Source organism: Fulmarus glacialis, unplaced genomic scaffold (assembly GCF_000690835.1).
Source record: "Fulmarus glacialis isolate BGI_N327 unplaced genomic scaffold, ASM69083v1 scaffold43178, whole genome shotgun sequence".
NCBI lineage: Eukaryota > Metazoa > Chordata > Aves > Procellariiformes > Procellariidae > Fulmarus > Fulmarus glacialis.
In genome coordinates, this window is record NW_009228494.1 from 9,891 (window position 1) to 26,039 (window position 16,149).

Sequence of the window (16,149 nt, forward strand, 5' to 3'; positions counted from 1 at the left end):
CTGTTCTCTAGCCCCTGCCACCAGCAAGAGGAGCTAGTGGCCAAACACTTCTTGCCACCTCCTGCTTTTTTTCCAGCCAGGTGGATTTTTAGTTCCCTTGTTAATTCAAGGGTTAAAAAATTACCATGAACATTGGGGTAGGAACAAAAAACCAAAAATTCACATGCTTCTCCATTTGTCCTGTCTTCCACTCTCATGTTAGTCACCCCATGATATTAATTCACCAGGACATAGCCACTGAGCTGGGGATCTACAGTCTCCATCATTTCACAATCAAAGAGTCCAGGCAATTCCGAGAGTGTTAATGCATCATAGTTTGACTGGGACTCATGAGATGCTGAGCTGCTCTGGCTGTCAGGCAATGCTACGCTGCTCTGTTGTGCTGGGTCCATGGAATACTGGCACTGGTCTGGGTAGTCTGGCTCAGAAGAACTGACAACAGGCAATTCACAAGTCTGATATGCATATTGTAAGGACTGTGGTGGCTGCTGCACCTGAACTGGTGATGACAACCGTGATGAGCTGGTGATCTGGGAGGGTGGCAGTGGATCCAGCTGTACCTTCTCGTATTGACTGAGGAAGGGGTCGTATTGCATTTGTTCTGAGGAAGGCTCCATCACAGGGCTCAGAGGCTGCTGCAAGCTGAACTGGGTTGATTGCTGCTGCTGCTGCTGTTGTTGTTCCTCCTGGCATGAAAGTGGCAGTTGACTTGACCTTGGGTATGAGCTCTCAGCTATTTGCATCTGGTTAAAATAGGCCTGCAGCTGGGACTGCTTCTGGAGAAAGAGTCGCTTCTGATGCAGCCTGAATCAAGGACATAAATAGCAATTATTTTCACCTTTTGAAGCATTAAGGCGATAGCATGAGTCCTGCATGCTAGTCACTTAAACAGTTCCAGCAGGGAGTGAAGTACAGAATTGGAAAATTCCTGGACAAATCTTGTTTATTACATTTTACAGCAGACCAAAGTCTTCACCTTTCAGCAAATGTGAAGAGGCTGAGTTTGTAGACCTCCTTTTGATAACCTTTTTAATCACCTAGTGAATTTTTTCCTGTGCAATTAAATTAACCCCAATGCATTGTTTAATTTTGTTTGCTAAGAATAAGATGCATTGTATTTATATTTTAAGCCTGCTACTCACTGCTCTGTGGAATTTGGGAGCTGAAGACTTGAGTATTGCTGGCTACTAATGGAAATGAACAGTCTCCTTCTCCCGCCCGCCCATGTTTTTTTTCTCTGAACTGCACTGCTCCCTATGAACTTTTATGAAACGCCATGTTTTTGACTCTTTACAAACAGTAAGAATTTACAGCACAATGCAAGGTTATAGCTACCTTTGACAAATTCCTGTGATATGACAAAATGGAGGTCTCCTGACAGCCAATTCCAAAAGCATGCAGAAATAGGAAACCTGATGCAAGCTGACAGCGTTCAGAAGGTGAATCTATTGCTTCCCAGCTTATTTCTGTGTGCAGACTTCCTATTCTTAAAGAAGTACACCAAGCTGCTCTCAATACTGTTAGTTAAGTTCTTGATTAGGATTAATCAACTATACAGTTGTCAGGAGTGGCCACAAGCTAAAAAGTAATTTCAGATTGCATGCTTTCTTGAAATCAGGTAATGTTTTTATACCTCTGTTCCTCAGTCTTTTTATTCTAGACAGCATTTGTAGCTAGGTTGTTATTTTTCTTTCTCTTTCTGTGATTCTTTTGCAAAACTCAGGGATAGTAACTGTCTTTAGTATCTATCTTGCTTACTTGTTTGAAGATTACCAAATGATGAGCTCATAAAGAGCTTACAGCCCTTTAAGTTGGCAATTAAAATCTTCTCTGCTATAATATGTACAGCTATAAGGGGACACATCAAATCTATTCACTCTTTACTGTAAAATTACTGGGTCATAGGAATGAGACGGGAAATACCTAAATGACTGCAGGGCTTCCCAGCAGGCAGAAATACACGATCCATGTTCTGACTTACGATAAATACTGCAGTATGTAGGTTATAAACAGTGGGTGGTTGGGAGGATGAGGGTGAAATTAAGTACAACAATGTAAGTAGTATGGTAGCTTCCTCCTATGCTTCTATATGCCCATTAGCACTAAATGAAGCATACAGGTATTTGCAGTTTACCTGCACCCTAGTAGTGTTAGCTGATAAAGAGCTTATAGCACAGAAATTTGTAAACGCATGGCAGGACTGTTGTCCCCCTTTTAAAAGGAGGATTGTAGTCTTACGAATTTTAAAATGAAGCTTTCCTTTTTCAAAGAATTTCTAAAGGGACAAAGATTGTTCCAGTTCTTTTATTACTCTTGAGAGTAAGAATAACTAACTTATCTGCATAGTTTGGAAGCTTCTTACCTGTGCTCCTGTAACTGCTGTTCCAGACTCCGGGGCAATTCTTTGCAGTATAGCTGGCAAGTATTCTGAGCTTTTGATAGTAGAGTGGGTTTCTGCAAGAAATGCAGTGCTGTTTTAAATTGCATTTGATTTAATGCATTAGTCCAGAAAGCAAGTGAAAGAAGACTGTCTACCTTTATTATGGTGTAACTGCCCAGCTCCATTTCCAGAAGCTGTCAATAGAGCTACTGTCTAAAACCACAGCCACTACTGCTTATTGGCTTCTAATCCTTAGACAAAGAATATCTTTGCATGATAGATTGTACCGTAAAATTCCATAGAAAGATTTTCAAGTGAAAGAGAAGTTGCAAGCTGGAAAAAGAGTTTTTTATAAACTAAAGCTATATGAAAATTGGCTTAAAAAAAAGGGGGGGGCCGGGGGGTGGGGAGAAACAGTAAGCCCCAGGGGGTCAGAGGTGGCTCCTCAGATGCATAACCTTTATGGGGTGTAACACAGGTAATAGGTATTCACTAGTAGTTACTTCAAATTGCTTTAATAACACTATACAGTAACAGACTGAGTAGAAAACAGCAGTAATATAGTATACTTTCTGCTTAATTAGGGTCAGTGTCTGACAAAAGAAAAATACAGCATAATTTCAAATTCAGCTGTTCTCTGCTAATTTAGCCTTTGGCTGATTTTCCTGAGTAATAAGATCTAAAAGGCTAGTCTGCTGTGTAGTAACAGCAGCTGGTTTAATTCAGTGGAGGGGGAGGTATGGTACCTGGAGCCTGTGTTGTAAGTACTGTGTTTCTAAGCTCTGCCGTCTGGATAATAATGGGGGATGTGCACCATTAGGGAAAGCAGATGCAGCTTCCTGCTGCTGCTGAGATGCTTCCTCCTGCAGAGAGAAGAGGAAGAAGTTTCATCCCCAGAAAAGGCTTTTCTGCCTCAACCCTTCCTTTAAGGATTTCCCCTGACAGAAGTTTCATAGTTGCCATATGGACTGGTCTCTGGTGTCACTCACCTTTCACTGCATGGTGAGGAGCCTAAACTACAAAGCTTTAAACTATCTGAGCTGCAAAATGGCAAGGGCTTACATCTGTAACTAAAATGGTATTATATATAATGTATCTTCTGACTTGCCCTCTGAGATAATAAATGTACAGGGTTAGAAAACTGTCCAAGCTCTGAATGTGCTTTTGTGCAGCTCTTATTTCACAGCTTCAAAACCGAAGGTGAAAAGCTTTCAATAGTGGTGGAGAGGATATGCACGGAGTAGGCATCTCTAGCAAGCTGGAGAGTGCTGACATGGGAGGGGAGTGAATCGTTGTCATGAGTATACCATGAGCACTGCAGCGTGTTTACATCAAGTGAGAGATTCTTGTGAAAACACTACAACTTTGTGGTTGTCAGAACTGAAGTCTTCCAGCAGTCAGAAAGTAACAGCTGGAGCTTTAAGAATAGCAGGCTTCATCTGGAACATTAGGTGCTTACAGTGCCTGTGTACTTCTTACCCATTTTATTCCTGGGGTTTAACAGAAACTTATTATTCTTGTTTGCTGTGACCTGTTCCATTTGAAACAAGTAACTAGGGAGCTAGTAGAAGCTATTTAGCATTTCACTATGCAAATCAGACTAACCGTTATAACTCGGCTTTTGCACTTCTTACAATTATACCAGACCAACTCCAATAGGGAAAGTTAAATCTAAAACATCCTTCAGATTTAAAGCAATAATAAAATGTTGGATTTGGAAAGCTAATGAGGCCATCTCACTGACCCCATGAGGATGGTAAGGCTAGCCTGCAAATGCCCATTCTCTATTCTGCAGAAGACAGAAAGGAGAAGAGGGAACTTTATCTGTAAATTACCTCTTCTCAGATCTCCAGAACACCTTACCCCTCCTTATCTGTCCCAAAGCATTAACACCTGAAAGATGGTGCTTGATTTCTGGTTTACGTACCTGCGGAGGACTATTAATGAGGTTCTGCAACTGGGTGGCAGTTGATGTCAGAGAATGTTGTTCCGATCCCATGTGTTCATACAGCAACTGGACTTTATTCAGTTCCAGGATTCCTTTTGTTCGTGCCAGATTCTGGAGGTGCTGTCTAAATGCTACAATTCCTGGAGAAGAGTTGAGCAAAACCCTTGTCAGAAAATCAGTTAATTCGTATCTGGTTAGCACAGCAAATGTGAGATAAGCTGAGTAACAACCAAGTCACAAGGTGGCTTGGTGCGTCTGTGTATGGAGTACATTTCCTACCGTGTCTAGGTATAATGTGTCATGACAATGGTTATAATTACCTTGTGTAAGGGATGTGTCAGAAGCTCTGCGCCCTTCTCGGAAACTGACAGGAGAGCGGTTGTGGGTCTCTCGCTTTTGGGAGGTGAGTGCTTGCATGGCTGGATTGGCAGGTCTCAGACCTATGAAAGGTGTTGTCATTCTGGGTGCTTGTTGGTTAGTTAGCACCATTTCTTTCAAGGAAGGGGTGTCTTCCAGGAATTTAATCTCTCTCTGAAAGGATCCCATGTCATACTCTGAATCAATACTGCCTAAAGATGAGTTTTCATCCAACGAGTAGACTTTCCCTGTGACAAAAACCAAAAGCCAGAATAAAAGGAAAGTGCAGCAGTAATTTAGCAAAGCAAAGGAAGTGCCACAGGCTCAAGCAATTCCTGCCTACAGTGACTGTCTTAGAGGAAACTAAACAAAAAAATCAAGTTTCATAAAGTAATTGTAGTTTAACACTTGCAGTACCAGAATGGGCATTTGCTACTGGTTTTTACATTACCGCAGCAGTAAGATCCTATGCAGATGATGCGCTGGCTTGTTTGAAGAGCATTCGGTGTGTGGGTGGTGGTGGTGGTTCCCCCCCACCCCGCCCCCCGTTCCCCCCCCCCCCCGCCCCCCCCAGTAGATAATCCTGACAAGACTGTAGCCTGAGCTGAAAGGCTTGGTCATTTTGCTGGTTTTGGAATACCTGAGAATCCAGAGGTTTTTGTTTCCTCACTGTCCTCCCCTCCCAGCACATCTTTAGGGGATGAATGGTTTGGGGACATGTAGTTATGTGAAAAAGAACAAGCCATCTTGCCAGACTTTACCAAGTTGCTATTGGGGTTGTACATGACTGTAGCCAGGTGTATATTTGCTGCTTTGCTTTTATACTGTGTGTACAGCATGTTTTGGGGTGTTTTGTTGTGGTTTTTTTTTTTTCTCTTAGGCCTTTATAGCAGATGCTAAGTAACAAAACCAAGAAACTGTCTTGTGCTTGTCACTCTTAAAACCTAGTGTTTTTCATCCTGAACTTATTAGATTGAGTGCTGAGAGCAGGAAATGAGTTTTGAGATGTCTGTGCTAACTTCTGTACCTCTGCCTGGCATCATCACCAGCTGATTGGTAACTTCTGCCAGAGTGTGACGTCGCTTCCCACAGCGAGCTGCTTGGAGGGCTGCAAATGCCTGTGCAGGGTCATCTTCTGCCTCTCCTTCTGCCTCTATTCCTTCATCAATAGAAGTTTCCATCATTCTGGTAGGCAGTGATTGGCATCCTTTTCTAATCACCATGGGAGGTACAGGATCTAGCAGGCAGCCATTTACCTAAATAGCACAAGGAGAAGATGGACAGCTTTCAATTATGTGCACAGAGCATCACCCCAAAGTACAAGAAATCTCTGCCTATCATGTAGACTGAAGGCAGCCTGGATATTTAAGATGCATGAACCTCCCTATAATCTACTGAGGTAAGAAAGACTTGTTAAGAATTGTTACGTGACAAACAAATCCCTCCAGGTAGGATCACCACTGACATTCTCTTAGTACTTAACTCCCTAAATCTAAATACTCTTATTTCCACAGTACTATGTTCTCCACAGCTGCTTTTATTTTTTAAGAGTTATTAAAAACCTTTGCCAGTTTAGTCACAAATATAAAATATTTATGGAATGTACAATATTATTGTTTCCCCTTACTACATCCTACTGTGCTCATTTATCATGCTCAGATAAGCTCTATGAAAAAATAGTGTTGTATTTAATTCTGCAGCATTCTTGCAGAGCTGTGGTCACGAATAATACCATAAATGCAAAAGTCCATTTGATTCATGGTGCTCCTCTGCAAACAAAGGTTACCTGGAGAGGCTGTGGAATCCCCCCTCCTTGGATTCACTCAACTTGATAAAGCCCTGAGCAATGTCATCTAGCTTTGAAGTTAGACCTGCTTTTAGCAGGAGATTGGACTAGAGGTACCCTTTCAACCTAAAGTACTCCTAGGATTTTAATTATGTTTTTATTCTCCAAATCAGTTTGTCCTGAATCCAAACAAAGGTTACCTGGAGAGGCTGTGGAATCCCCCCTCCTTGGATTCACTCAACTTGATAAAGCCCTGAGCAATGTCATCTAGCTTTGAAGTTAGACCTGCTTTTAGCAGGAGATTGGACTAGAGGTACCCTTTCAACCTAAAGTACTCCTAGGATTTTAATTATGTTTTTATTCTCCAAATCAGTTTGTCCTGAATCCTTCTGTACCTTAACTAATTCTTTGCCATATGCAAAACTCAACTACTTGGGTTTTGACAACCACGGCCTGCGTGTCATGCAGTTTTGGGGTGGGTATTCTGTTCTGTAATACCTTCGAAGCTCTAATTAATGTCCTGTTGCACAAGTCACTCCTACTGTTTTGGTAGGATCAGGTTGGGTAAAATATGGATGAAACAACACATTCTTTTAGCATAAAACCTGCCACTGCTACGGGTGATTTTATGTAAAACCCTCAATGAACCAATCCTGAATTTTCTTCAAAGTTCTTCGGTATTTTGAAAACAAGTGTGTTTGGAAAAGAAGCTTCACTGCATTAACAGTAGCTGTTAACAAATGGTCTTGCAAGCAGACTATATGGTAGTACTCTAGGAAAATACTTAAAGTAGTATCAAGAAATAGCTGTAAATATTTTGAGCATCAGTAAAATGATGATGCTTGCACAGGAAAATTCTGGGTCTGCTGCCTCTATTTTGATTTAATGGACTATATCTTTAAGCTTAATTTCTTGCACACCTTACTCTCCATTTGTGACTTTCCCATTCAAATACCGATCTGGCAGCAAAAGCACTGGAAAGACTATTTATGAACTGCTGGAAAGGAAAAAAAGAACCAATACCATGTTGGCTCTCTGCAGTTTACCACGGCACATGGATCAGAGCTTGGAATTCTTTAGCAGACATGTCCTATAATACTTAAGATACTGAATATTCCCAAGTCAATTGTGATTTGACACCTAACTGTAGTCACCAGTAGTTGATCTACTTTGGCCAAACTGCATCTATAAAAGCAAAGGGGGATACAAAATAAAGTTTGAAATATTAATTTCCAAATGTCTTTGAACTGCTTTTTGCTTTCCAGCTGTAAGAGACCACACAAGAAGTTACTTAAAACAGTGATGAGAAACAGGGCCACGCTCTTAGTGTTGGTAACTAACCAGTAAGTGAGCAATAAAAGCCTCAAAATGGCAAGCATGAAATCAAACCCCTAGCTGGCACCAGCCAAAATACAATATGCTGAAATTAAAGTTAAAATGTGATGTGATGTGAGAGCGAGCAACAAAAGTTTCATGAGAATAATAATATACTTCATAAATGTAATTCTTTTAAGCTATTTTCCCTTCCTTACAAAAGCTCTTAACTGCTAACTCCCGAGTATTTCACATATTCTTTGCTACCCTGCAGAGTATTGTCACAGACCTCAAAGTTGCATAGCAAAATGGATCAGACTGTAGCTCCCTTCAGAGAGTTAAGCTGTACATACATGCATTTGTAAGGCTGTGGAGCCGTCACATCCTATTAATTGAGTTCAGTTAAGTCTGTTAACTGTGGAGGTGTGGAAAGCCTACACAAACTCTTCCAGTCGGATTACACGAAACAAACCCCATTAGATGGAGCTGCAATTTTACATGGTCTCCAGTGAGGATTTTACAGGCATTCCTAGTTACAGAAATGGCCTAGCTGAGAACGGCTACAACCTATTTGAGATGCTGCAGTTCTAATAGTTTTTGACAGTCAGGAGGTACTGCTGGCTATTTATCATTCAACAAAAAATTTTAAAAAATGTACCTCTTTTGGCTGGCTTGTTATGAAATTGGCAGAGATATGGAATTTCAAGTGCATGCTATTTTAATTGCTTTAGCTGGCAATGGAAGCTTATGATTAAGGTTCCATTATACCCATTATACCTTCCTGTTCTCATTTGTCTGAATTTTTGGATGAGTAGCTGAGTAGGTTACTCTAGATATTCAGCAGTGAAGCCTTTGTATTGGAAGCTATATATAAGGAGTCTTCAGGGCTCTTAAAAATATATTTGAGAAGAAGAAGGAAAAAAACCCCACTTTTGTAGGTTGATTTTTCTTTTACAAATGACAATGTGGTAAGATTGGAATGTAAGCAAAGAACACAAGAGGCAGATAAGTGATCAAAAAAAAGACACAGCTGTTGAAAGTTATATGCAAGAGAGAAGTAGAAAAAGAATCTGGAATACCTAGAACTCTGACACTCAGAGAATACTTAAATTTAGGAAAACAGGCACGATGTGTTTTGTCCAGCTAGTACAAGAAACGTACAAATCAAGTGTTTGGATACTAAAGGTCTTTGTGTTTGACTTGCTGTCCATCCTGAGAGGTTACCCAGTAATGAGAACTTGCTGGAGATCAGAGTTTTTGGGACAGTATATGCTTAAGAGTATATGCTTGGGAGCAGGTTGAGAACATTGGGTCTTTGAGGAAAAGGCTACTGAAAGCAGAGAGAAGCAGCAGGGTTCTTCAGCTGAGCTACCTGCAAGTGTCAAGACACTGGAGGCGTACTAAGTCAATGAAGTGACATTAGTTTGGATTAGCAAATGCTCTGGCCCTGACTCCACAGTGCTTTGTGCTAGGATGATGAACTTTACCCTGTCAGAAGGAACTGATCTTCAATTAATTATTGAAGAGCTACAGCTACCACCACTAGCTCTGCTTTTACTAGGCAACAATCTTTTTTAGCCTTAACAATTTTTGACAAAACAGTGGGGTGATTTTAAGCTGTACCTTTGGTGTCTCAACTCTTTCTTCCTCCATAAATGCTGTCTCTCCATGGCAGTTGGATGGAGGGAATGAAAAGGCTTCTGCTCCTGAAGTTGAGGGAAGACCTGGAGACTGCAACAACCTTGCATTTTGTGAATGCAAGTTAACTGAGGGTACCACAGCTTGTGCCTAAAAGAGATTTTTAAGAACTCCAAAACTGGAACAATTTTAGGTAGAAAGCAACATACAAAGTCACAAATTAAAAATAAACAATACCTAGCCCATTTTCAAAGCAGGAGAAGTATAAGATTTATTTCCTCATTCTTGATGAATTACATTCTTAGTCTTTAGATTTTAAAAAAAAGCACCACCCCCACAAAACACACAAACCCCAAACGTCATTAAGCTAGCTACTTATTGATGCTGAGCACTTACTAGCAGTAAAGGCAGAGTTTGGGACCTTTTGGTACTCTCCAACTTCTGACATGCTAGAATTCCTTTTTATATTCAGTACAAAACCCCTTAATATTAGCATGAAGCATAGGGCTAGTTTCAGTGACACTTCTAACATGCACTGATTCCTGTAGGAAAAAGCATGGGAAAGAATAGAGCAGGCTGGATCTGAAATAAGGTATTTTAACATACGGAGAACTGCTGAAGGGAGGTGTGCCTCAGGGAAGGCAAGCATGGCACAGTTAGGCTAACAGTAGTTTCACTGTTTCTTAACCTTAATTTCCTGAAGTGCGGTATCCACACAACTTGCCTGTCCAAAAGGAAACAAGCAGTCTTATACAGGAGCTTGTGGTGCCACCATGTGTGAAAACAAATTATCTTGTTACTCAGGATAACAGCAAGATTTTTTTCAGTCCTGAGGAAAAAATGGTAATATGGCTATAAAGTACAGGAATTTAGTACAATAAGGAACTATCTTCTAGGAGGTTTTTTCTTCCTCCTTGTTCATCTGTCTCCACCTGCTTTTAATACATCTTGTAATTAATAATCTGCTTTTGAATACTGTGTCTTTCTATCATTAGAACTACTATCTAAGAAAATAGCTGGTTTTAATCTTTGTCAGCCATATTGTTCCTGGACCTGTGTTTTCATAGCTGAAGCGATTTGGCTTTCATTTCAACCGAATCCAAAACCAAATAGTGTCTTGCTGCCTCAAGCGAAAAAGGAGCAGCATGGTTGTGATTTCTCCTGGAAGTGGAGTCTGGGCACTTGTTCTATACAGCAGCAATACAGTACCTAGGAGGCTGTGAACTTGAGAGAATATTTACTTGAGACCACGATAAATCTGAGTCATCTTAGGCCAAGTCTTTCATGTTTCCAGTTAGCATTAATAGAACCCAAAAGCTGTACAATGTTTGTGTATCTTAATGAAACAAAAGAACATGTAAAAAAAATCTGAGAATTATTGGAATAAGACACGATAAACTGTACATGACCTTCCTTTCTGAAGAAAATTACTAGGGAAGAAGCAGACTGAATAGCCTTATAGAGCCTGTGCTGAATCAGTCAGTATAATTAGAGAGGATGCTAAGTGGACAGCCTTCCACAATGGAAGGGCTGGCACCAGATGTTAGGAGCACCCAGAATTGCTCTTGATAAAATACATGTGACATCTTTAAGACCTAAATCAATTAGTCAGTCATCACGTTGGCTCTATGCACATAGAGGTTTTGTAGCCGTGCTGCAAAGTCTCCCATGAAACTGGACTCTTGCTGGGTCACAGAGGAAAAAGTGGTGCAAATCTTAAAAGAAATGACATTATTTAGGAACAAATCTCTGAGTCTTGAGCCATTAGGAGTCTCATGACAATGACATTTTTATTGGGTACTTAATATACCACAATGAATTGGCATCTTAACCTGATAGGTTGATCCTAGTATTTTCTTTTGGGTACCTCTTTACTATTCTCTGCCACGCTTCATTTCATGGGAGACAGAAAGCATATCTAGAGAACAGCAGGGGAGAAAGTAATTTTATTTTCAACAGGTCCCTTTAGAGTGACTATGTTTATAACACTAAGTAGAGCCTGCATGCTTTTAGCCCCCAAGCTAGCACAGCTCTCCATAAATTCAACAGCTCGTTTGTCAATCACATAAATTCAACAGCTCGTTTGTCAATCCAAGTGTTGCACAGTCTCCAGAAATGGTATTTCTCTAACACTTTAACCCATAACTTCCCAGCAAAAGGTTTGAAATTCTTAAAAATAGAAGTGTTCCAATTAGAAGCACAAACACAGTACTTTCTCTTTAACTGGGAAATAAACTGGGAGTTAAGGTTAAAGCACGCAGATACCCATTAAAGCCAAAACCATTGTTTGCATTTTGGGCTTCAGAATGCAGTCAAATTTCCTTTCTCATTTAAAACTTATCCAGTCCGCTCCAAACTCCCCCTTTTTTTTCTTTTGGGGGGAAGGGCGGCGGGGAGGCAGCAGGAGCAGTTGTAGGAGGCATGCCAGACAACTGATTTGTCATCATACAGTTCTGACAGGAAGCAAATGCAAAAAAGTCTTTCCAAAATGATGCTGCAAGTCTACATACTATAGAAATCAGAAAATAGCAATGGATTCCAAGTGAATCTATGTAGAAACACCATTTTGAAAGAGAAGAATGTCTTGCACAGCCTTAAGCCCACCTTAAGGAATGAGACTTTACCTTGGCTACTGTCTGCTCAGCGATGGTGCTTGGCCGACGCTGACGAGCATCAAGTCTCTGTTCCACAGGGAAGCTACTCCGATGTGATTTGAGTCTTTCCACCAACAAGTAGTAGATAGCAGCAAAGTGGTTATAACTCTTGTTCTGCAGAGACTGAAAAAGAGAAGCACAAAAGTGTGGGTGCAGCCAAATATACATTATCTTTTATGTTCTACGAGACCAGGAAGAAGAAAGAATTGCCATCTAGGAGAAAAAAAAAAAATTAAGAGGCAGTGGGATAGGCAAATGTTCTGAATTGAGAAAGTTTCAAACCAGACTGCCAGGCAAAGAAAAGCATCAACCTTAGCTTAGTGGCAAGCTCACAGGTGTTTGCTATGTTCTGGGCTGCACAGTACTTGTAGCTAACATTCAGGTGCTACTCTGAACCCTCAAAGATTTGAACCTGGAGAAGGGACTGAGCTTCAGCACCGCCTCAATATATTGGCCGTTCCAAGTCACTAGAAGCAATGGGGAACTAAGCCTCTGCAAAGTAGAGAAACTAGCCTCTTCTAGCAGAAAGTACTCAAACTGCCAACCTCCACAATCGTTTAAAGTATCAACCATCCTAAAGGAAATGATCGTGTTAACTCCATAGGGAGTCTTGGCATTTATGTTTGGTAAGAAGCATGATGTGGGATTGGACAGAGACATTCAACTGCTTACTGCTTTTATGCTTCTTTTTGAATTTCATTTTCCACCCTCTTAGAAGTTCAAAATGAATTTACTTTCAATTCTGATTTCCTCTCCTCTCTCTCCATTTGACAAGTAATGATTTATCCAACCCCACCCAGGAAATCTAACAGCGTGGAACCTAACATGGCTCCTTTATTTTACTTCTGTGCTTAAGAATCAACTTGGTTAACAAACAAAACTCTAGAAATGACCAATTGTAAGCAGCAGCAAGTATCACCATTGCAACAGGCAGCCCTATTGGGGTACCATTTTTTACACAGTGCACGCTGTATTTCTGTGTGTCCTCTAGCTTAAAGCAATTGCAACATCAAATTTTTTGAAATGTGTGCTTGTTTAAATTAAAGTATATAGTTAATACACTGAAAGAACAGTACCTAGTCCTGGGATATGTGACCAGAACACATTATTCTTTTCCATGGTTTCTAATTTGGATTCTCGACACAGAGGAGTATCCTTTCTCTCACGGTGCTGCCTTTTCATTGACATGTATTCCTCTATGGGCAAAGGATGCCTTGGACTGGAATAGCTGGGTGTGGCCGGCCAGCATAAGGCACACAGGTGAAGTTGTCTGTAGGCCTACTGTACAATGTTTTGCCTGCACTTTGCATAACACAGACACTTTATCTCTGCTAGGGATGATCTTTAGGGAACTTTCTGGAGGGATGTCTCTCTTCCTGATCAGTCTACTGGCACAGACTGAGACATCAGCAGGACAGGGAGGCAGTAGCACAGCATGTTTAAAATGTTTGCCCTTGCTAGGGTCTGTAGCAAGGTCTGATCAGGTAAAATATACCAGCAGTTTTGGGTTTTTCTGCCCCCTCCTCTCCCTCCCCACCCCATTCGTTGAAATAAAGAATGTTGCAAGGAACTCAGGTAATAAGTTCTAGTCATAAAAACAAAACAGAGACCTTTCCCCCAGGGCCAAATATTGTATGACTCTATTTTACCTCAATAGTTTTCTGTTGATCTATTCCAAGGCTGTGCATTAACCGTAAGACCTGCTCATTATACTCTCCAATGGAAGGCTCATTCTCCTCTCCTGGTGGATAAAGAACAGGTCTCTGTGCAGGAACTTCGATAAGCATCCACTTGTGCTCCTTAATCTGAGCAATAGTTAGCCGTTTGGATGGGTCTAGGACCAACATTCTTCTAATCAGATGTTCACACTCTGTTGGAAAAAAAAAATTACCAACCTGCTAAGTGGTACTTGCATGTATTCACCTGAGACCTACCAATACAGAGCATGACAACAGGAAGCTGCTTTACTTGTACCTAACTGCTGTGCTAAATACATTTCCTGAAGGCTAAAACAATCTCTCGAAACAAAAGTAAAAGACACATTAAGAAGGACAAAACCCCAACTTCTTTAAATGCATGGTATGGCTAACAGTGCCATTCCTTCTACACAGCTCCCACATGAGGGTAATAGTAATATTTAATACCTCTTTGAAGCTGCTTGTGCTGTTTTAAGTACAGTGCTAACATTAATTGATAAAGCTTCAAACAACCTCTGTGAAGTGTGCTGGGGAGTAATTAGCATCCTTCTCCAGCATAGTTTGAAATTGCTTGTCCAGGCTCATAAAGCAAGGGATTGGCAAAACTAGGGTTAGTGTCTGGATTTTTTTTTTTTTTATTTCCACCCTAGTGGTCACAAAAACAAAGGTAAAAATAATGTCTCTGTGGCTCTGAATAGCAGCCAGTGGGTCTGCAGATTTTAATTCCAGGACCAAAGCACAATCAGTAGCTTTAGGTGCCAGAATAATTCTGAACACACCAAACCATTGCTGCTTTCTTACTACTACATGCTGGACAGTGTTAAAAACATCGACTTTTTCTTCAGATCTCAGTTGGTTTTTGGAAGATGAGGGCACGAGAGATGAATGTATAGTTTGTATATGATAGAAAGTCAATATAAGTTCCTTTAAGGGAGCTTATCAATCTGCCACGCATTTCTAGCTGACCGTGATATGGCTACAATACAGTTGTTATGAGTCAGTCCATTCAGGTAGTTATGACAAATAGTTTAGAGAAAGATTTCAGGCTATTTATTCCTGTTTATCTCTCTTGTTTTCACAGTTTTGCTAAGAGGCACACCCTTCCCCACTCCCTGCATCATCATGTGATCAGCAAGGGGAGCAGCAAACAGCCTGTGAAACAGCCAATCTACACTGCAGTCACAGCAATGATCACAACTCACACAAAGGTACCTGGATCTAGCTCAGATACCTATGTCAGCAAAGTCACAGAAACACAATATAGTTCAGTGCTGGCTGCAAAATGTGCCCAGGAAGCTGAGGGTTGCCATGGTGCCATAATGGCATTGCTAAAAGCAACCAAGTGCACTATAGCTACACTGTAGTGGCTATTTTTCAGAGGCGCTGCACAGGCCACCCGAAAGAAAAAGGGAAAGACCAGAATGTTTTATACCGCAGAACCCTTAACAACAGGGCTGAAAAACATACTTTTAATTATCTTTAAAAAAAAGCATAGAAAGTAGTATAGTAAAAGAGGATTTGATTCAGGAAGGTTGTTTTGAAGTAACCTGGTTTAGAGACCCTTTAATATAGGGAGGCTGAAGGACACCATCAAACCCTGTGTAAAAATGGATCCACTTGTTCTTGTCTGAACAGGCATGAGGGAGAGCGAAACCCAACAGATGGGGCAATTAAGTGAGGGACAGAGATCTCAGTTGCATGTGGGAGTGCCAGATAAATAACAATGAGAACCTGGCATATGAACTGGCCGTGCACTTCTTTGCTTTTCTTTAGCAAACACTGTCAAAAACCAGGAAACACCCAATCCACAACTTAGGTTTGACAGCGATACTGCTCTCAGCGTATTTTCTTTCCACATTAAAATGTATACAGCCTTACAGGACTAAAGCTAATTTCTACACAAATGTGCTTCCCCCCTCTGCATCCCCATATTTCTGTTCACAGTAGAATGAGAGATCCTTCAGCTTCCATTTGACTCTTTCGGAAAGCCACACTGCAATCTCCACGTATAGCACAGGGAAAAATGGGTTGGTTTGCCTAGCAGCAGCCTAACTGCAAAGGCATACAGCTCACCTAGGCTTATTTGTGTTTCTTTGCAAAACGAATAGTTGGCTATACCATAATCTAGTGTGCAGATGCACCACCCTTTGCTGTATTACAATAGAGATTATTGTAGAATTTACTCAAGGTTTACCACACCAAGAGCGTAAGAGGACACATTGTTACCTTCTGACATAAAATAAGGGATCCTGAACCTTCCTTCAAGAACTCGTTGCCTCAGTATGGGGAGTGTTGGTCCATCAAAAGGTAATGCTCCACAGACCAAAACATAAAGAACTACACCCATGCTCTGTAAGAAAGAGAATATTAATTTC

The 16,149-nt window shown here is 40.9% G+C and overlaps 1 protein-coding gene across 1 annotated transcript in view; it reads right to left on the reverse strand.

The window, feature by feature from the left end:
- Positions 1-215: 215 nt before the first annotated feature.
- Positions 216-16,149, reverse strand: part of SIK2 (salt-inducible kinase 2) — a gene marked incomplete at its 5' end in the record, with an annotated part of 45,624 nt that continues 29,690 nt past the window's right edge. Inside the window, 10 exons of the mRNA XM_009583496.1 lie at positions 216-804; positions 2,363-2,454; positions 3,127-3,243; positions 4,308-4,468; positions 4,649-4,933; positions 5,713-5,941; positions 9,409-9,573; positions 12,048-12,200; positions 13,727-13,947; positions 16,001-16,124. Coding sequence (XP_009581791.1) covers positions 216-804; positions 2,363-2,454; positions 3,127-3,243; positions 4,308-4,468; positions 4,649-4,933; positions 5,713-5,941; positions 9,409-9,573; positions 12,048-12,200; positions 13,727-13,947; positions 16,001-16,124 — 2,136 coding nt within the window. The remainder of the gene's footprint in view (positions 805-2,362; positions 2,455-3,126; positions 3,244-4,307; positions 4,469-4,648; positions 4,934-5,712; positions 5,942-9,408; positions 9,574-12,047; positions 12,201-13,726; positions 13,948-16,000; positions 16,125-16,149) is intronic.